General features: G+C 41.8%; 1 protein-coding gene across 4 annotated transcripts in view; it reads left to right on the plus strand.

Moving 5' to 3' along the window:
• The window catches only part of mpp7a (MAGUK p55 scaffold protein 7a), a 54,578-nt gene extending 33,938 nt beyond the window's left edge, over positions 1-20,640 (plus strand). For 3 of the 4 annotated variants that reach the window (XM_088322173.1, XM_088322172.1, XM_088322174.1), the window contains 14 exons: positions 1,276-1,356; positions 1,454-1,585; positions 1,652-1,733; positions 2,909-2,994; positions 4,337-4,411; positions 4,526-4,722; positions 6,091-6,155; positions 9,811-9,843; positions 11,565-11,735; positions 11,808-11,888; positions 16,514-16,607; positions 18,529-18,637; positions 18,745-18,888; positions 20,101-20,640. In XM_088322173.1, the coding sequence (XP_088178299.1) occupies positions 1,276-1,356; positions 1,454-1,585; positions 1,652-1,733; positions 2,909-2,994; positions 4,337-4,411; positions 4,526-4,722; positions 6,091-6,155; positions 9,811-9,843; positions 11,565-11,735; positions 11,808-11,888; positions 16,514-16,607; positions 18,529-18,637; positions 18,745-18,888; positions 20,101-20,280 (1,530 nt within the window). In that variant the 3' untranslated portion in view covers positions 20,281-20,640. The remainder of the gene's footprint in view (positions 1-1,275; positions 1,357-1,453; positions 1,586-1,651; positions 1,734-2,908; positions 2,995-4,336; positions 4,412-4,525; positions 4,723-6,090; positions 6,156-9,810; positions 9,844-11,564; positions 11,736-11,807; positions 11,889-16,513; positions 16,608-18,528; positions 18,638-18,744; positions 18,889-20,100) is intronic. The other variant, XM_088322175.1, reaches the window with a different exon arrangement.
• The last annotated feature ends 1,083 nt before the right edge of the window (positions 20,641-21,723 follow it).

Raw genomic sequence — 21,723 nt, forward strand, 5'->3', positions numbered from 1 at the left:
CTTTTCCATGTCTAAAATTAGCCTCTGATGGAGGGCTTTACTAAAGTTAATGTCAGTACCAGAACGGAAACAGGACCCAATGGCATTACATTTCTCACAAGTTTTATTGGAGGAAAGAGAAAGGGCTGTGCCCACGATCCGGTGTTCGCTGGACGCAGGAAGTAAGTCTCTCTCGTGCTCGGATTAAGTTCCGAACTCAGTAGCGATCAATGGCGGTGTCAGGGACAGAAAAAAACGGGTCGGTAGCCGGGACTGGGAGAGCAAGACGTGGTCGGGGTCGGAAGCGAGTCGTAAGCCAGAACGGGAGAGTATACGTAGTCGGGGACAAAAGAGGTCGGAAGCCGGGACGAGAGAGTAGACGTGGTCAGAATCAAAACAGGCCATAGCCGGAGAAAGACGGGAACAAAAACGGGACAGGTGGGAGTCCGGGTCGAAAAAGTATCGCCTAGAATTAGTAGTTATCTATCACTTTTGAATTACTGTAAACATCCCTTTTTTTCTTGTTTTTCATGTCTAAAACGTTGGCCTTATGTTTTTAAAATGGAACATTTTCAACTGGACCAAAATATGCCCAAAAAATTAAAACCAAAAATAAACAATTGACTACAGTTGCTGCTAAATCATATGGGGTTTTTGTCACGACCAGAACGGAATCAGGACCCAATTGCGTAGCATTTACCACAAGTTTTATTGAAGGAAAGACGATGGGCAGCGCCCATGATCCGATGCTCACTGGACACGGGAAGCAAGTCGCTCTCGTACCCGGACTGTGATCCGAACACGGAAGTGGATCTTCCGTAGCGAGCGATGGCGGTGTCAGGGACGGAAAAACTGATCGGTAGCCGGGACTGGGAGAGCAAGGCATGGTCGGGGTCAGAAACAAGTCGTAAACATGAGAGTCGACGTAGTCGGGGACAAAAAAATGTCGTAAGCCGGGACGAGAGAGTAGACGTGGTCAGAATCAAAACAGGCCATAGCCGGAGAAAGACGGGAACAAAAACGGGACAGGTGGGAGTCCGGGTCGAAAAAGTATCGCCTAGTATACACTGAAGTCCGCAGACGGACTGACCACAGGGGACCGACAGAATTGGGTTCAAATAGTGACAGGGAGCCAATCAGAACCCGCGGCGGTTGGCCCAGCTGAGTCACATCAGTAATCATGAGAGTTTTGTTAAATTTAATTTTAAAAAGTCTTAACAAGTCAACTTGCCTTAAGCTGTAGGAAGTCTGTAATAATATGTTCTTTTAGATATGTCAATGTATATAATTTTTTAGCTGTCTGAGGAGCTTCAAGGAAAATCCGCTACAAGTGAAGTCAGTGAGCTTCTCAATCTATTGGCCAAGCCTCACTTGAAGGTGAGGATGCCATATTTGAGCTTTTATAGTCTATTGAAATATTTTACACTCTTAACTTTTGCTGTTCATGTCTTTATGCCCTCTATCTCTACTCAAGAGCCTTCTGTCAGTCCACGACACAGTTGCAGAGAAAAACTACGACCCCGAGCTACCTCCGATGCCTGAAGACCTCGACGAGGATGAGGATTCCGTGAAGATCATACGACTGGTTAAAAACAAAGAGCCCCTCGTGAGTTCCTCCATTTTCTCCTGTTGTGTCCATGCGTGGCTTGATGTCCCGGCATACTTCTCATAGGGAGCTACGATAAAGCAAGACGATCACACGGGAGCTATCCTTGTGGCCCGGATCATGAAAGGAGGGGCCGCCGACAGAAGTGGTTTGTGCCATTATTTCATTTTTCTTAGTCTTTGTTTTTGTAAACATTTATGTAACCGGCTAGACACCTGCAAAGTAGACTGCATAGAATGCCAGATCATTATTTTTACTATTAGAAGGGTCCGCCTTGGGAAAAGCCTGATCCCCTCTGCCTTCACCCTTCAATATCATGCACTATCACTATCGGCCAATCATGTTGCTGTTCTTTGGTGTCCACGTCCTTTAGCATGAATCTGCTTTTTGTAACCTAAGACATTTACTAAAAAGAAATGACTTTTAGAAGAGCTTGGTATATCTGAGTGTTGGGTCCTCTCCTGTTCTCCTCGCAAATTCAAAGTCTATTGTGTCACGGTTGCCCATTGCCCTCACTTTGGCCCGCCCGTTTGGCGCCAGCTGCTGCTCGTAGCCTGATTGGCTCCCCTCCTATTTAAACTCAGTGCTCTCATTCACTCCTTGTCGGTCCGTCAACGAAACTCTGCACTTGCAAGAAGTGTATTTTGACGCTGTCCGATATCACGCTCATGTATCCAGTACCCGGTATCGATCCCGTCTGTCTCGTCCTGTCCAATATCTTGATCGTGTATCCGGTATCGATCCCGTCTGTCTTGTCCTGTCCGGAACTTGCTCGTGTATCCAGTATCCGGTATCGATTCCGTCTGTCTTGTCCTGTCCGGTATCTTGCTTGTGTATCCAGTATCGATCCCATCTGTCCCGTTTTGTCAGGTATCTTGCTGCAGTACCCAGTATTGATCCCGTCTGTGCTGTCCTGTCCGGTATCTTGCTCGTGTATCCAGTATCCGGTATCTATCCCGTCTGTCCTTGCCTGTCCGATATCTTGCTCCAGTATCCGGTATCGATCCCTTCCGTCCCGTCCTGGGACAAAGCTCTGCGTGGTGGCAGGATGCCGGAAAAACATGGTGGTGACCTAATACCTGTCCGGTTTTGATCTCGTCTGCCCCTGGCTTCCTGTTTTCCCCGTACCTGACTTCTCTGTCTAACTTCTTCTGCCCAGCGATCGCCAAATCGCTGGCGTTTGTGTTCCCGCGCATGACTGCCCCGTTCCCGTAAAATAAAGCTTGCGTGAAAACGTTACGCATCTGGGTCCACCGTCTGTTCGGGTTCTGACAGTATCTTCTCCTTTTTCTGAATTTTTACTAAACTATGAACTTATCACAGGCCTTATTCATGTTGGGGATGAGCTGAAGGAGGTCAACGGAATCCCTGTGGATGACAAGAAACCAGAAGAAATTATTCGTATTCTGGTATGTCCCCCAGTCCAAAGCAAATTTGTGAGGCAAATACTTCCCGACACTCATCCAGGAATCTATGACTTCCACATGCTGTCAGCTAGTGTGCTGTAAGACGTTCTCTATTGTGCCCCAGGGAATTTCCCAATTATATCTTGTATGCTATTGTTCAGTATCTTTGTTTTTTTCCAGCTATCTGCTGGGTATCTGTAACATTCAATTATATCAGTAGGGGGCAGTAGATTACTATATTTGTTATTTTCTTAAAAAAACTGCTCATTAAATGGTACAGTATATTTAACAACTTATTTTCTTTGATAAACTGGTTTAATATTGCACTGCAAAAACTAATAATATCAATTGGATAAAGTAAAACATCTTGCATAATTTTGCTGATTTAAATGATTATTTTCTTATTTTACTAAAAAAAGGTAGAACATAGTTTTTTGTTACTCTGGCAGATATTTTTTGTTGATCCTATTAAAAATAATGAACAAAAACAGCAGATTGCTATATATTTTATACACTAATTATCTGCTGATTAGGTAGTACATTAAGGCAGCACAGCGACGCAGTGGTTAGCGCAGGTGCGGCACAGTTCTGAGGTCATGAGATCGAACCTTCCTGTTTGGAGTTTGCATGTTCTCCCCGTACTTGCGTGGGTTTCCTCCAGGCACTCCGGTTTCCTCCCACATTCCAAAAACATGTTAGGTTAATTGGCCGGTCCAAATTGTCCCTAGGTGTGGATGAGCAAGTGCATTGTCTGTCCCTGTGTGCCCTGCGATTGGTTGGCAACCAGTTCAGGGTTTCCCCTGCCCACTGCCCGAAGATAGCTGGGATAGGCTCCAGCAACCCCGCGACCCTACTGAGGATCAGCAGTGCAGATAATGGATGGATGGATGGATGGAAGTAGTACATTACATGTAATAACTTGTTTTTGATTGCATTAAATCAAAGAAAGTTAAAAGTATTGCACATAATTGTGCTGCTTTGAATTATTGTTTTCTTATTGTACTAAAAAAGGTACAAAATAGAAAATGTTATTGTTCTACGGGCCGGTTATTTTGCTAATTTTGAGTGTTATTTTTGTCATTTTCCTAGAAAAAACAAGGTATAGATTTAGTAAAACTTGAAAAAGTGGGTTTAAAAAAAGAAGTATATCAACCAAAACAATCCACTTGTATTTTTTTGTGACAAAAAGTGTGCCATGGCTCAAAAAAGTTGAGAAACACTGGTTTAACTGAACACCTGAAGGGATTTACAGTGTGCATCTGGAAAATGGACTCTCTTGTAGTTTTTTTTTAGCAGAATTCAATTACATATGTAATAATCATGTTATACATGTTGGTCTTTCCAGGCTCAGTCTCAAGGAGCTATCACCTTTAAAGTCGTTCCCGCGATTAAGGAGGACATATCGGCCAAGGAGCCAAAGGTGGGTCATCATCGATAAACTCCTTCACTGCCGACGTCTGTCGCCGTCAATGGCGGTGAACGAGTTAATGCCAATAACGTCCGTAGAGGTCATTGAATATTGGATGGTGTGCAGATGTTCGTGAAGGCACTCTTTGACTACGACCCGAAAGACGACAAAGCCATCCCATGTAAGGAGGCGGGGCTGGCCTTCAAAAAGGGTACCATCCTGCAGATTATGAGCCAAGATGACGCCACCTGGTGGCAGGCCAAACTCGAAGGAGACGCTAACCCCCGGGCGGGCTTGATACCATCCAAACAATTTCAAGAGAGGTAAGAATATCAATGAACTCATCTACTGCCAGCGCAGTTCAAAGGATTTTTTGACATCGATAGTCGTCATTGCTAGTGAATGTGAGGGGTGTACTCAATTTTGTGACATGCTGTATCTACCATGGGTGAGGCGACCATTTACGTTTGATGAAGAAGAAGCAGAAGTCAAAGATGAATTCAGTACATTGACAAAATCATTGAAACTGAGCAGAACCAGGTTGAAAAGCAATACTTCAAAACAATAACTGTCATGATTACCAATGTGAATCACCTGTGCGGGTTTTGATTGGCTCCCTGTCAGTATTTGAACCGAGTCCTGTCAATCCCCTGTTGTCAGTCCGTCCGCGAATCTTTGTGTATACAAGGCAAGCCTTTTTTGACCTCGACCCCCGCCTGTCCCGTTTTTGCTCCCAATTGTCTCTGGCTACAACCCGTTTTGATCCCGATCACGTCTGCTTTCCCGTCACGGCTTACAACCCCTTTTTGTTCCCGACTACGTCTACTCTCCCGTTCTGGCTTACGACTCGTTTCCGACCCCGACCACGTCTTGCTCTCCCAGTCCCGGCTACCGACCAGTTTTCCGCCCCTACGCTCGCTACGGAAGATCCACTTCCTTGTTCGGATCACAATTCGAGTACAAGAGCGACTTGCTTCCCGCGCCCAGCGAACACCGGTTCTTGGGCGCAGCCCTTACTCTCTCTTTCAACAAAACTTGTGGTAAACGTCACGCAAGTGGGTCATGTTTTCATTCTGTTCCTGACAATAACACTCTCAATGTTTTGGATTTAACAAATGGAAAAGTATCCAGTTATTGACATAAAATGAAATTAAATGAAATGATCTGCATTTATATAGCGCTTTTCAAGTCAAGACTTCCCAAAGCGCTTTACAGTGTGCTTCACATTTCCCAATAGCGGCCGTGCAGCCATGTAAGGCGCTAACCTGCTTATTGGGGGCATTAGGGGTTCAGTGTCTTACCCAAGGACACTTCGACATGTAACACGGAGGAGCAAAAGTCATAGATATTTTCATACCATTTGTTACATATTGCGAGCAATCCTTTTCGAGAATGCTGGTGCTGGAAGTGTGAAACTATCTATCTATTTATCTGCTCAGTAGAAGCCACACATACCTGAACTGTTCTCACAAAGTCAACAGTAGAAATCACACGTATTTGCAGTTTTGTAATTTTTTTGTGGGTTCATGCTCGATGTTGGTTTTGTTTGGTAGAAACTATGTCTTGAATTTGAAAAAAATCATACTTTACTTTAGAGTGGAACTAGTGTGTTTCGATTGGTCCAACAAGGTTCCAACTGGGTTATAGAGTGTCTTTATTACTCTCTGACGATATGACCGTATATTTTACAGGAGGCTAGCTTTGCGAAGCCCTGTGGCAGTTCTCCCCATCCAGAGGTCTTCAATTCGACGATCCAGTAAGTTTTTTCTTGTATGTATATGCATCTTTACATGGACAATTGCACACCTTATTATGTAATGATGGGAGATGTAATCTAATTTGCACTTAATAAAATAAAATAGGGCTGCTAAATCAATTCTTATGACATTTGTGTCATGAACCGGAACTGGATCAGGACCCAAACGCATGACATTGTCACACAAGCCCTTTATTTTACGGGAATTGGGGAGTCATGCACGTTAGGCAGCGGTCTGGCGTGGAAAGACAGGAAGCCAGAGACTGACGAGATTGATTCCAATAGCCCGAGTAGGTATCGGACACATGGGGTCGATACCGGACAGGACAGGACGGGACAGACAGGATTGATAAAGAAACAGGATATAGAAATAAAACAGGACAAACTAGACGGGAACGAAAACTGGAGAGAATAATAAACAGGACAAAAATAGACAGGAACTAAACTGGAAACCAATATTAAACAGGACAAAAAATAAACGGGAACAATACTGGTCAGGAAATGCCAACGGGAAACAGGACCGAGTCAGAACCCACGTCTTGCGGGGCAGAGCTTCATTGACGGACCGACAAAGGAAGAGTGAGAGCGCTGAGCTTAAAACGACGGAAAGCCAATCTGTCAATGAGCCGCAGCTGGTGCCACACGGGCAGGGCCAATTGGGATGAAATTCCAGCAGATTATTTTAACAATAGTTAATATGTTGATTAATTAAATCCATAAAAAATGATAGAAAACATAATATTACCGATAATTGAGCAGTTCTCATCAAGTGGGAAGAGCTTACTTTGATTCACTGGAATCAACTCTGACAAACTGCTTCATTAAAATGGGACAGTGTAAAAAAAACGGAAAAAATCAACGCTTGAATAATTGCAACCCTATCATTTTCAAACCAGATTGTTTTTCTAAAGAGTACATGAATAATGAAAACAGAAAACACAATACATTCCCAATACTGTCATGTGTTAAGATAATAAAGACATTGGAAATTGTGTTTTCTTTTTAAAGATGATGTGCCTGTAGAAAGTGGTAGGTCCTCTCTGTCATTTTCTGCTTCAATTAAATGTGCTCAACCTGTCTTCAACTTTTTGGCTAACACGAAATTTCTTTTTTTGTGCTTCGTTTGCCGTTTCTTACAGTTGAGGAAATTAAAGGTACAATTAACACCTCTCGTTGAGTGAGGTTTTAATCTAATTGTATTTACCGCTCATGCAATAAGAAAGATAAGTAATCTAACACTGGTTTTGCTTAGACGCTGCCCTACCTACGAACAATGGTTCGTAAGTTGAATTTGTTCGTAAGTTGCTTCGGTGCTATATTTTGTATGTTTAACTTTTATATAAGTATGTTTGAGGCTTGTATAAGTAAGCTGTATTGTTTTGTACGAAAAAATAAATATTTGATAACATAATATGCTCTATAAAGATAAATAAAGTGAAGTTTAACTTACTTTTGGAAGATGCGCTTCAAGAGGTCCTCCTCCGTGGTAAAAAGTGGCCCAAAAAAAGCGTTCCGACCATTTTCTCAACCGCATCAAGCTTTCTTATTCCACTTTCATTCCAAATGAAACGGGTCGCCTCTTCTTTACACTTTACACCAACCATATTGAATGGATGCACGAGATATTAAACAATTAAAATGTCAAAGTCCTTAGCGAGCTAGAGATACAGTGCAATGTGTATACACACAAACTAGGAAGTAGAAGCCGGGTTTCTTCTTCGGGGTTGATGCTGGGCGAGCTCTCGCAGCGCCACACGCCAGTAGCGGCGTAAACAAGCACTACAGTACCGTCCTTTACTTGGAAAAAGGTGCACTATACAAAACTTGTTCGTATCTACCGTTTATCGTAAGTCGAATTTTCGTAAGTAGGGGAGCGTCTGTACTATTTTTTTATATGGCGCCAACTCAACTAACAGCACTAGCTAATATAACAAAGTTATAGAATGTATCATATGATTGTATTTTTTTACAATTTATAATATATTTATTTAACATTTATAGACAAGGACCATATGTTTACTGAGGTAATGGTAAGGCTTTACTCTGTAAGTGTTAAATTAACACTAGTACTGAGTACAATTGAATAACCAGAGTTAAATTAACCCTCAAAGAGTAAACATTTAATACAACTACAGTGAACATATGGTCCTTATGTACCCTTATGTACAGTTTTATATTAACACTGGTAATCTTACTGTGTACTTTATTACATATATTTGGGAGATTATTGGTATTAGAATGTCCAAAGCTATGGACAAGGATATGGTTGTGTCAAGAACCGGAACAGGATGAGGACCCAGATGCGTGACGTTTCTCACACAAGCTTTATTTTAAGGGAAATGGAGAGTCATGCACGTTAGGCAGCAGTCCGGCATGAAATGATTGGAAGCCAGAGGCCGATGAGATCGATACCAATTGCACAAGCAGATATCGGACAGATGGAGATACGGGACAGGACGGGACGGACGGGTTTTATATCAGGCACTGGAGACTGGAGTCCGTTAACAAGCAAGAAGAGATAGACTTAAACGATACCAGACACTGGAGATCGAAATTAAACAGGACAGACTAGACGGGAACGGAACTGGAGACCGATATCAAACAGGACAAAATAGACGGGAATGAAACTGGAGATCAATATCAAACAGGACAAAATAGACGGGAACGAATCCGGAGATCAAAATCAAACAGGAGAAAAATAGACGGAAACAATACCAGACACTGCATATCAAAACGCAAACGCCAGTGATTAGGCGATCGTTGGTGGAAGACGTAAGGCAGCAGTCTGGCGTGGAATGACAGAAGCCAGAGGCAGACGAGATCGATACCGATTGCACGCGCAGATATCAGACAGATGGGTTTGATACCGGACAGGACGGGACAGACAGGATTAATATCAGGCACTGGAGACTGGAGTCCGATAACAAGCAAGACGAGATAGACGGAAATGGGGAGTCATGCACGTTAAGCAGCGGTCTGGCGTGGAAAGACAGGAAGCTGAGATCGATTCCAATAGCCCGAGTAGATATCGGACAGATGGGGTCGATACTGGACAGGACGGGACAGACAGGATTGATAAAGAAACAGAATATCGAAATAAAACAGGACAAAATAGACGGGAACGAAACTGGAGATCGATATTAAACAGGACAAAATAGACGGGAACGAATCTGGATATCAAAATTAAACAGGACAAACTAGACGGGAACGAAACTGGAGACCGATAGCAAACAGGACAAAAATAGACGGGAACGATACCAGACACTGGAGATCGAAATTAAACAGGACAAACTAGATGAGAACAAAACTGGAGACCGTTAGAAAAGTCAAAACCCACGTATTGAGGGTGCAGAGGTTCGTTGACGCACTGACAAAGGGTGAGTGAGAGCACTGATCTTAAATAGGAGGGAAACCAATCAGTCAACCGTGACAGATTGTGTATTTTCTTTTTGTTTGCTGCCATTGACGTCAATATACGTCCACGGTTCATAATATATTCAATGCCATAGATTTTAGAATTGGATGACAGTGAATCACCGGTAGTTGAACTTAGCAAACAAGTGATGAACCTGAATCTTGCTTATTTCTTTTCTACTTTGACAATATGTGTCTTTTCTGGACCTTTTTTTCTTGTTCTTCTTTTTCTCATCACCAGAGGAGGCTGATTTTCTTAACGAATCTCGAGTAGGTGAGAGATTTATTCTTCACTTTTCTGTTCCTCCCCGCTTTGTTCCTGTGTTTATTTATCTACTGTATTTGTTTTGGTCTTATCATCCTCCTATTTTCTTTACTTTATTCTTTGAAGCTCAACTCATTTCTATCTCATTTTCATCTTTTTAATTAACCAAAGGTTTGTATTTATTACATGTAATATTTTCTTGACTTCATTAAGTCCCCCTTTAACCAGGGGTGTCAAACTCATTGTGTCATGAACCAGAACAGGATCAGGACCCAAATGTGTGACGTTTCTCACACAAGCTTTTTATTTTACGAGAAATGGGGAGTCATGCACGTCAGGCAGCAGTCTGGCGTGGAATGATAGGGAGCCAGAGGCCGACGAGATCGATACCAATTGCCCGAGCAGATATCGGACAGATGGGGTCGAAACCGGACAGGACGGTACAGACAGGACTGATATCAAAACAGGATATCGAAATCAAACAGGACAATCTAGACGGGAACGAAAACTGGAGATAATAATAAACAGGACAAAAACAGACAGGAACGATACCGGACAGGAAACACAGGCGGGAAACCGGACAGAGTCAAAACCCACGTCTTGGCAGAGGTTCGTTGACGGACTGACAAAGGGAGAGTGAGACCACTGAACTTAAATAGAAGGGAGGCCATTCCAAAAACATGCATGTCAGGTTACTTGGCCTAACCAAATTGTCCCTATGTGTGAATGAACGGGCGAATTGTCTGTCCCTGTGTGCCCTGCGGCTGGCTGGCTATCAGTTCAGGGTGTCCCCTGCCCACTGCCCTTAAATAGCTGGGATGGGCTCCAGCATCCCCGCGACCCTACAGAGGATAAGCGGTGCAGATAATGGATGGATGAATCACATATCATAACATCAAACGCAAAACAGCAAAAGGAGCAAGAGGAGCAAGAAATTCTAACTCAGACGGGGGGTGAGATAACACTGAGTAGTGTGAAAAGCGTCCATCTTGCTTAAGATACGGTAGTCAAAAAACATATTCAACACTGCAAGTCATTGTGTAATGCGACACAGCTCATTTTTCTCTTGTGCTTCTCTTAGCATTGTCTGAGAGTGGCGGTGTCAGGACCAGAACGTAAACAGGACCCAATTATGTTACGTTTCTCACAAAGGGCTGCCTGCGCCCAGGATCCGGTGATCGCTGAACGCGGGAAGCAAGTCGCTCTCGTAGTCGGATTGTGCTCCGAACGCGGAAGTGGATCTTCTGTAGCGAGCGATGGCGGTGTCAGGGACGGAAAAAAACGGGTCGGTAGCCGGGACTGGGAGAGCAAGTCGGGGTCGGAAGCGAGTCGTAAGCCAGATGTAGTCGGGGACAAACAAAGGTTGTAAACCGGGACGGGAGTACAGAGGTGGTCAGGATAAAAACAGGTCGTAACCGGAGACAGACGGGAGCAATAACGGGGCAGGTGGGAGTCAGGGTCGAAAAAGGCTTGCTTCGTGTTAACTGAGGTTCGCAGACGGACTGACAAAAGGGGACGGACAGGACTGGGTACAAATACTGATCGGGAGCCAATCAGAACCCGCGGCAGTTGGCACCAAATGAGCGGGCACAGCTGGGTCACATCAGTAATCATGACAGGACATTTGGGCCACAGCCTATGCGTTTGACACATGTGCATGAAACCATTGTATTTAATGTCTTTCGAACAGATCAATTTATTTATTTCTATTTTAATTTCAATCACATCAGTTGGGTTCAGAAGAAGCTTCCGACTCAGCAGGAAAGACAAGAAGACCAATAAGTCCATGTACGAGTGCAAGAAGAGTGAAATCTACGACACGGCCGACGTGCCCACTTATGAGGAGGTGACCAAATACCAGAAGCACGAGGGGGCTCCTCACCGCTTGGTGGTCCTCGTCGGTGAGTCCCGTCCTGAAACGATTAAAAAGAAAAAAGTCTTCGGAATGAGATCCCCGGTTTGTCTCGCCGCAGGACCCGCCGGCGTCGGCTTGAACGAGCTGAAAAGGAAACTTTTGATTTCCGATCCGCAGCACTTCGGCGTGACCGTCCCGCGTAAGTTCACTTTGTTCTGGTTTCCTTTAATGGACAGAAGAAGAACACAGATTTGGAGACCCCTTTTTTTGATTGGCACCAACACTAGAACCTATTCGCAGTGTAGCGCAACTATTTGGAGTCAGGGTTACTCATGTGACATGTTATACTTATACAGTGGAACCTCAGTTCTCTACCATAATCCGTTCCAGAACCCTGTTTGAAAACCGATTTGTTCGATCACCGAAATCATTTTTCCCATTAAAAATAATGTAAATCGTTTTAATCCGTTCTAACACCCTGAATGTTTACCATGAATGTTAAACGTAAACAAAGGTAACCCAGGCTAATAGTACGTTCGCGTTATCGTAATCTTCCGTACGAAAGATTACGCTAACACGAACGTGTAAAAATAAAAAATAAAAAGATAAAGAAAAGAATTATGAATAGGATTTCTTACTTTTGTGGTGGTCAGCAGAAGGCGCAGGTAGACGGTGGAGAGAGGATCAGACACTCGCACACCTCCTTCATATTTGGCTATTATTTCTTTCTTAAATGCAATATTTGTACGCACTACTTTTCTTTTTTCACCTGTAGCAACTTTGCTGCTTGCACTGACTTTTTTTGGGGGCATAATAAGGGGCCAAAACACCCAGAAGCCGCTCAGCATGGCACCCTAGCGTACGCACTCACGCATTACCGGCGTTCGAACTCCGATTTTTTGACCGAACAGCGAAGCAAGAATTTCTCGAAATTTTTGGTCGGACTCCGATTTGTTCGAACTGAAAGGCATTCGAAAACCGAGGTTCCACTGTATTTAAATGGATGAGTTTCATCAAATTGGTTTTGAACATAGAATAGAAGATAGAATATAGAATATACCTTTTTTGTCATGGTTACAACATGGGTTGAATATATTGTGACAACGAAATTGGACGTGGCACTCCAGTCCCACATTTTACAGTGAGGATAAAGAAAAGAAAGCGATAAAGGAAACGACCAAATTAGAGCAAACTAGTATATTAGGTCCCTATTTTAAGCACTTCTTCATTTGTTATTAATTTTAAAGTATTACTATAGGGGTTTTTAAGGTTTTTTTTTGCATTTTTTTTGTATTTCTGAAGTCTGATTCTCAATGAAGTTCATTAGTTTTTTTTTAGTGTTAATGTTGTTTTATTTTTGTAATTTTTATATAGTATTTCCATAGTATAATTGATTTGTATTTCTGTAGTACTTTTGTTGTATTTCAAAAGTAGATTTTTTTGTTGTATATCTTTAGTATTTTTACAGTATTTTTATTATTATTACAGTAGTTTTATGATTATTGTATTTTTGTAGTATTACTGTAGTATAATTATTTTTGTACTATATCTATTGCATTTTGTAGTATTTTCATTTAAGAATGTTTGTCGTATATGTATGTAGTATTTCTGTAGTATTTTTTTGTACTACAGTATTATTATAGTTTTATTTTTGTAATCTTTTTACAGTATTTCTGAAGTATTTTTGATTTAGTATTTCCATAATATAATTTTTTTGTATTTCTGTAGTACTTGTGTTGTATTTCGAAAGTAGATTTTTTGTTGTATATCTTTAATATTTTTTCAGTATTTTTATTATTTATTACAGTAGTTTTATGATTATTGTATCTTTGTATTATTATTTTTTATGTACTATCTCTCTTGATTTTGTAGTATTTCCATATAAGAATGTTTGTTGTATATCTCTAGTATTTTTGTAGTATTTTTGTAGTACAATATCACTGTAGTTATATTTTGTAATATTTTTGTGATATTTCCACTGGAGAATTTTCGGAGTATCACTATAGGAGTAATTTGCAGTATTTCTGTCGTAAACCTCTTGTAGTATTATTTTTGTGGTAATATTTCTCTAGTAGTTTTTTATATTAGAGCATTATGTATTTATAAATTGAGTATTTAAGTAGAAGTATAATTGATATATTTCCTAAGCAGTATTTTAGTAGCAGAATTGTAGAATTTTTGTAGTATTTCCATAGTAGTATTTTTGTCATAATCATTTTGTATTTTTGTAAAATAACTGTAGTCGTCTTTTTGGAGTATTTTTGGAGTAAATAATTCTGTATAGTATTTTGTAATATAGTATTACTGTAGTAGTATTTTTGTAGTAATATAATTTTTTATTTTCAGAATGAAAGCAAATTAATATGCGAGCTCCCTGTTTTTAAGCACTACGTTTTATATCTAGTTTTGTAGTTATTATGTAGTATTTTTTTTGTATTTTTGTAAAAGTATTTTTGAGTTTACTGTACACACAAAGTGACTATGCGGTCAATGTTTGCACCCAAAAAGTTAACCACATTTGGGGGGGCCCCTAGTCCATGCGGGCCCTTTGCAGCCTCTTAGCTCGCCTCTGTCTTGGGACACAGTAAGAGTGCCAAATCCTAATTATTTGACCGTCAGCGATACAGATGACAAACGAAAAGGCATTAACCTCATCTCACAATCTTACTATTTTTACAGTGCCATTTGTCTCAGGTAACGTCAAAATTGTGTGATGGTGAGATAAAATCTGATGCCTTTGCATGTGTCATGTACATCGCTGGAGGTCCAGTGATTAAGATTCTGCATACTTACCGCTATGACCCAGGTTAGATTCCCTTTGAATCCAACAGCTAAGTTCCAGCTGAGAAAAAGTGAAACAGCATTTTTTACTGATTTAAACGCGTTAGCTACGAATACAATGAGTAGTCAAGTCAGTCAAGTCATTTTTATTTGTATAGCCCTAAATCACGAAGAGTCTCAAAGGGCTTCACAGATTGTTACACTATATTACACAAACTATTTTCAACCGACAAGAGGAGTAGGTTATTCGTATGCAATGGAGTAGAAGTGAGTTTTAAGTTTAGATTTAAACATTTCCACTGAGGTTGCAGATCGAATCTCAGGGGGAAGAGCATTCCACAGCACCGGTGCCCGGATGGAGAACGCTCTCGAACCAGCAGAAGACTTCTTTGCTCTCGGGACCAGCACTCTCAGATCGTAGGCTTCGGACCGGGACATAGTGGCAGATCAGATCTGAAAGATAAGAGGGAGCAAGTCCATGTATGATTTTGTACAATACTAAGAGAACTTTGAAGTCACATCTTTGGCTAACTGGGAGCCAATGCAGGTTAGCCAAAATCGGTGTTATGTGATCGTACTTTTTTGTCCTGGTTAAAAGCCTCGCTGCGGCATTTTGTACTAGCTGAAGAGACTTGATTCTGGACTTCGGGAGACCGGAGAGTAGTGCATTGCAGTAATCGAGACGGGAGGTAACAAATGCATGAATTATTGTTTCCGCATCAGACTGAGACAGTATTGAACGGATTTTAGCAATGTTGCGAAGATGGAAGAAGGCAGTTCTAGTAATTTGCTTTACATGCATCTCAAAGGATAGATCAGGGTCAAATATGACACCTAAATTTTTAACTGAGTCACTCTGTGTGATGTGACATTTGTCAATGTTCACAGCAGTTTTTGAGAATAAGTCCCGGCATTTAGAAGGACCAATGACTAACATTTCGGTCTTTTCAGAGTTAAGACGCAAGAAATTGAGTGACATCCACTCTTTTATCTCAGTGAGACAGGCCTCCAAATTTCCACAGTTTAGTGTGGAAGATTCCTCCAACGGAAGATATAGTTGAGTGTCGTCTGCGTAGCAATGGAAGCTGATATTGTACTTGCGAATAATATCACCTAATGGAAGCATGTAAATGTTGAAAAGTAGGGGGCCGAGCACTGAACCCTGCGGAACACCGCAGGTAACATTAAAGGGCTCAGATGTCGTTTCACCATATTTAACACAGTGCGTCCTATCTGAGAGGTAGGATTTGAACCACGAGAGGACGGCTCCTGAGAGACCAATCCATTTTTCCAACCGTTCTAGTAGGATATTGTGGCGCACTGTGTCAAAAGCAGCTTTGGTACTTGGTATTGTACTACTCAAGTCTTGAGTTATACAATAAATCAACATTATTCAGTATTACCAACTACTATGAATCTTCCATAGATTAATACACCAGTTTGTTAAATATAAATAAATATGCGTTTTCTAGTTAGCAAGTGTGCGGAACGGTTCTGAGGTCATGAGATCCAACCTCCTGTGTGGAGTTTGCATGTTCTCCCCATGCTTGTTGGGTTTCTTTCGGGCACTCCGGTTTCCTCCCGCACTCCGAAAACATGCATGTCAGATTAATTGGCCGGTCCAAATTGTCCCTAGGTGTGAATGAGCGAGCGAATTGTCTGTCCCTGTGTGTCCTGCGACTGGCTGGCAACCAGTTCAGGGTGTCCCCTGCCCACTGCCCGAAGACAGCTGGGATGGGCTCCAGCACCCCCGCGACCCTACTGAGGATAAGCGGTGCAGATAATGGATGGATGGATGGATGGATGAATGCGTTTTCTGGGAAAAAAAAAACAAGCAATGATCATTTTTATCTTGACAGTGTTGACTGTTTATTGGTTATTCATGGTGCATTAGTGCCATCTGCTGGAAACTTGCAGTGACCGCAGGTTTAAAATGCGGTTTCTACATGGTCTCAGAACCACTTTTGACCTAAAAATAGCGCTCTCAAAGGCTACGAGGAAAAACTGTCTTCACTGTTCTTTTTCTTTCTGACCTTTTTCCAGACACCAGTCGTCCCAAGAAGACCTTGGAGAACGATGGCGTGGAATATCATTTCATCTCCAAACATCTTTTTGAAACGGACATTCACAACAATAAGTAAGCACACTTGTAGCTGACGTTGACACTGAAAAATATGGAAAGTCAGCCTATTTCACATTCACATACAAGCAAAAATGTTGAAGAAAAGAAGGTATTAAAGGGACAGTGTGGATTATTGAGAGCCTTCTAGTGGTAAAAAACTGAATTCATTTAAAATAAATTATTGATTTAAATAATAAGTTAACAATCCGCCGGCGGACTGCCCTTTACAATGTCACCACTCACGAAATGTCACGCCCTATATCATTAGTAAACTTAAACTCTTGGAATTCAAGATATAACTCGAACAGGAAGATTCAAAATGTACTCATCAAGGAAACATCTCGATCAGCTTGAAAACTATAAAGCCGGGATAGCTCACCAGTAGAGTGATCTGGTAGTCCACTGATGACACAATTCTCCACAGAAATGGTGAATCCAATCGTGTAAACTTTTTACTCCAAAACACATAATAATGCCGACAGATTAAATAAAAGTGAAAAAAATCAGCCTAAAAGCATGTCTGCATCGTTTGACAATCCGTGTTGTAATCCGTCCGTATTGCCTGATAACTCCTTGCAAGTAAAGAAACTGATCTGATTCTTCATAGTGCTCCACATCAAGGTTGCGGTAGGATTTGGATTATTGTTTTGGTATTGACTGTGGAATACTCATAGAATCGACGCGTGCTTTCAGTACATACCCGTTTATTTTTACCCATGTATTTAAACATACTTATATAAACCTTTAACATACAAAATATAGCACTGAAGCAACTTACGAACAAATTCAACTTACAAACGATCATCTCGTTCGTAAGTAGGGCAGCGTATGTACTCAATGTTGGTACCACTTGCAGTGATTATTTCAACTGGAAACAAAATTTCAGAGTGTTAGCTTTCAAAAGAGACTAAAACCCTCCACAGTTCAACAACAGCATTCAATTTACTCTGGGTACGTCTCGGATTGGGATTTGGGTGAATTTTAGATGCTTGTTATAGAGTTTTAACATATAAATTCTCATTGTTTTAATTACTTGTAAGTCCAGAAATATGCATTTATTTGACATAAGTTGAGCCTCTCCTAGAGGGAGCTGACATAATTGTCTACTATCTCTCTGATATGGATACCAAAAATGGTGTGTTTTGGTCACTTTGAGTCTACGTAGTTTGGATCTGTCCTCGTTCTTTTTAACACTCGCTCTAACTACACCATACATCGACATTTAGTGGTCAAATAATACACAGTGAGGCGGCCTGGTGGATGAGTGGTTAGCACGTCCGCGGCACAGTTCTGAGGTCCTGGGATCGACTCTCTTGTGCGGAGTTTGCATGTTCTCCCCATGCTTGCGTGGGTTTCCTCCGGGCACTCCGATTTTCTCCCACATTCCAAAAACATGTACCTCAGGTTAATTGGCCTGTCCAAATTGTCCCTAGGTGTGAATGAGCGAGTGAGTTGTCCGTCTCAGTGTGCCCTGGGACTGGCTGGCAACCAGTTCGGGGTGTCCCTTGCCCACTGCCAGAAGATAGCTGGGATGGGGTCCACCATCCCCGCAACCCTAGTGAGGATAAGCGGTGCATTATGCACATCTGGTTAGCTGCTCCTCTGCAGTCTTTGCACTACTGTATAATACTATACATAGCTATAATTATTTAGTATATTATTATTACTTCAATTCTCCAACTCAATACAACATTTTATTTATATCTGTACATTCAAGGAAACTGTGCGGGTCAGATGTATGGACATTTCGTTCTGTATACACGTGTACAAGAATGTCAATAAAGCATATCTGAATCTGAATATAATGAATATATGGATAATTAATTAGTGTCCCCTTTAAAAAAAAATCCCAATTCAATTCTGATGTCGAGAGGAATTCCGTTCTCTTCAGTTCAAGGACGTTCTCAGTAATCTTCTTATCTCTTTTTCCCGCCAGGTTCATCGAATTTGGCGAGTACAAAGGGAATTACTACGGGACAAGCTTAGACTCGATACGATCCGTCGTTTCCAAGAACAAAGTCTGCATCTTGGACGTCCAGCCTCATGTGAGCGACCCCCTCTAAAATTCTCCTCCCATGTCTTCCTTTTTGGCGCACAATGACATGTGTTTACTGCATTTCCTAGAAGTTTTTTTTCTTCCCCCCCCCCTCAGACATTAAAACACCTACGGACGGCAGAGTTCAAACCGTTGGTCGTTTTCGTCAAGCCTCCTACGATCGAGAGATTGCGGGAAACCAGATCGAACGCCAAGCTCATTTCAAGCAGGGACGAGAAGGGAAACGCTAAGCCGTTCTCGGTGAGTGCAGGAAACGGGACTGCATCCTGATTTTGTTTGGATTTTTGTCCCAAAATGTTTGAGAATTTCAGTTGCTCAGCTTTATAGCAGCATGAATAGGCCAGGATGCTCAATGTCACTTTTTTTTGTTTTTAACTCACTAAAGCTTATACCGAGTGCCAATCCCAATAATTATTTTGATAGATAAACAAGTCAAGTTAAGTCATGTTTATTTATAAAGCCCTTTATCACAAAGAGTCCCAAAGGGCTGTACAGACCACAGATTACTGCAAACTACTGACTATTATAACACCATACCCTGATCTAAAACCTACATGAAGGAAAAACTCAAAAACCTCAACATGAGGAAAATGAAGAAACCTTGAGGAAGGATCGCACATGAGGATATCCACCTTCCAGGATGACCAGGCTGCAATGGATGTTGTAGTATCAATTAATACACAGATATTGTCAACATAAAATATAGTTTATTCATATGCTATAGAAAAGAAGTGTGGTTTAAGTCTAGATTTAAACATTTCCACTGAGGTTGCAGATCGAATCTCAGGGGGAAGAGAATTCCACAGCACCGAGGCCAAATGGAGAACGCTCTCCAACCTGCAGATCTCTTCTTGGCTCTTGGGATCACGAGTAGACCAGCATTTTCAGAGCGAAGGCTCGGGATCGGAACATAGGGGGAAATTAAATCGGAAAGATATGAGGGAGCAAGTCCATGCATGATTTGGTATAATACCAACAGAACCTTAAAATGACAACTCAAGCTAACAGGGAGCCAATGCAGGTTAGCTTAAAATGATGACTCACAACACGTGGTCAGCTTTCTCTCCTGGCTTTGATCTCTTTGATCTCCAGCAAAACTAACATAAACTGTGACAGAAACAAAATGAAAATAAATCCAAACAGCTTGCCATTTTTGCCGTTCCATCTATTCTGTTACTCCCCAACCCAGCACAAAATTTAGTCATTTTATTCATATTTAGTTTATTTGGTCTTTTATTAGCATATTTGGCATTGGAGTAATCCAAAAGTAATTGAAAGTAATCAAGTTAAAGTAACCCTACCCAACCCTGCCCTCAAGGTACACTCAGCTATCCTATGCCAATGCTTGGTATCACTTCTTAGTTTTGATATTAGCTCAATACTAAAAAAAATGATACTAGAACATATCTGTCCTTGTGTTTATTTCTCACCTCGTTTTCGCACCCTCCACAGGAAGAAGACTTTGAGGAGATGGTGAGCAGCGCCCAGACAATGGAGACCCAGTACGGTCATCTTTTCGAGAAGGTCATCGTAAACGATACCCTTTCGGAGGCCTTCGGCGAGCTGCGGCATGCGCTCAAGAAGATAGAGACGGACGCTCAATGGGTTCCCGTGAGTTGGGCTCACTCTTGAGAACATGAAGGAACTCGTCATCACTCCAGCTCTGGAAAAGTCTCGATGCGTACGCCATCGTTGTTTGGGATCCAAGGTGACATTTTGCACCGGTGCCGGCACCACGGCTGAATGGAAACGGTTCTGCCGGACTGCTAAAAGACAAGACTGTTAGAAACCTAAAGAACTGTAGCAAACTGTCACATGTCCTTTGGGTTAGAGAGTTTACATGCACATATCTGTAAAAATAATGGGAAGTGGAGGGAAACTGGGGCAGAAGAGTTTGAGATTTTCTGTTTTATATTTTTGCATTCTCTTCCAGGCTCCATGCATTGTTTGGTCCATTCTCATAAAGGGTTAAAAAAGTAATATATTTTCTAATAGTCAATAGTTTTTTTTTAAACATTTACTCTGCATATCAAAAAATGTAAACATTACTTGAAATGTGAATTAAGTTCCTCTTCACAATTCCACTTAAGCCAGCTTTCTGGTACAGTAATCTTGTCACTCTTGACCAATGTTCCCTCTAAACTGCGTGTGTGGGATTGCTGTTGCTCACTGTTGTTTCAAGCGTTGCTCACCGACTTAGTGTGAACGCTCAGGCCCGTGGAAACTTACAGGGAACATTGCTCTTGACTGCATTTTAACTGTCACTTGTTTTTTAACACAACACTGCCACTTCTGTCACCCTTAAATACATCCAATGCATACATAAAAAAACATCCATCCATCCATCCATCCATTATCTGCACCGCTTATCCTCAGTAGGGTCGCGGGTTTGCTGGAGCCAATCCCAGTTATCTTCGGGCAGTGGGCAGGGGACATCCTGAACTGGTTGCCAGCCAAACATAGGCCACACAGAGAAACAACTCACTTGCTCATTCCCACCTAGAAACAATTTGACCGGTCAATTAACCTCACATGCATGTTTTTGGAATGTGGGAGGAAACCGGGGTGCCCGGAGGAAACCCACGCTGTCCCGGGGAGAACATGCAAACTCCACACAGGAGGTTCGATGACCTCAGAACTGTACCGCACGCGCTAACCACTGCGCCGCCCTGCGTACATCAAAACCTCTTGCTCAAAGTTATCTAGAGAAGGGGTGTCCAAACTTTTTAGAAAGCGGGCCAGATTTGGTACGCCGGAACTGTGTAAAGGACGACTATTTAGTCTGGCATTCTTTTGACAGTCTTTAATAAATTCACCCTCTGTGTCAGCGTCTCAACCTCGTAGCTTGCCTTTGTAGCATTTTCATTCGACTCGCAGGGTATTGTCAAAAAGCGCCGCTGTGCCATTAAAACAGCTTCCGGTTTCCTCACATTTACACAGCTTTTATTTCCAGTTAGCTTGTCATAGTTAGCACGTTTGATCTGGAAATGCCTCTTGATATTATAGTCACAAACTCTTGTCAAATTCGGCAGACGCAGTTTTTTGGGATTTGGGTGAAAAAATACCCCAATTTCC

The sequence above is a fragment of the Urocampus carinirostris genome, chromosome 18, assembly GCF_059441175.1.
Source record: "Urocampus carinirostris isolate Australia breed hairy pipefish chromosome 18, RoL_Ucar_1.0, whole genome shotgun sequence".
Lineage (NCBI taxonomy): Eukaryota > Metazoa > Chordata > Actinopteri > Syngnathiformes > Syngnathidae > Urocampus > Urocampus carinirostris.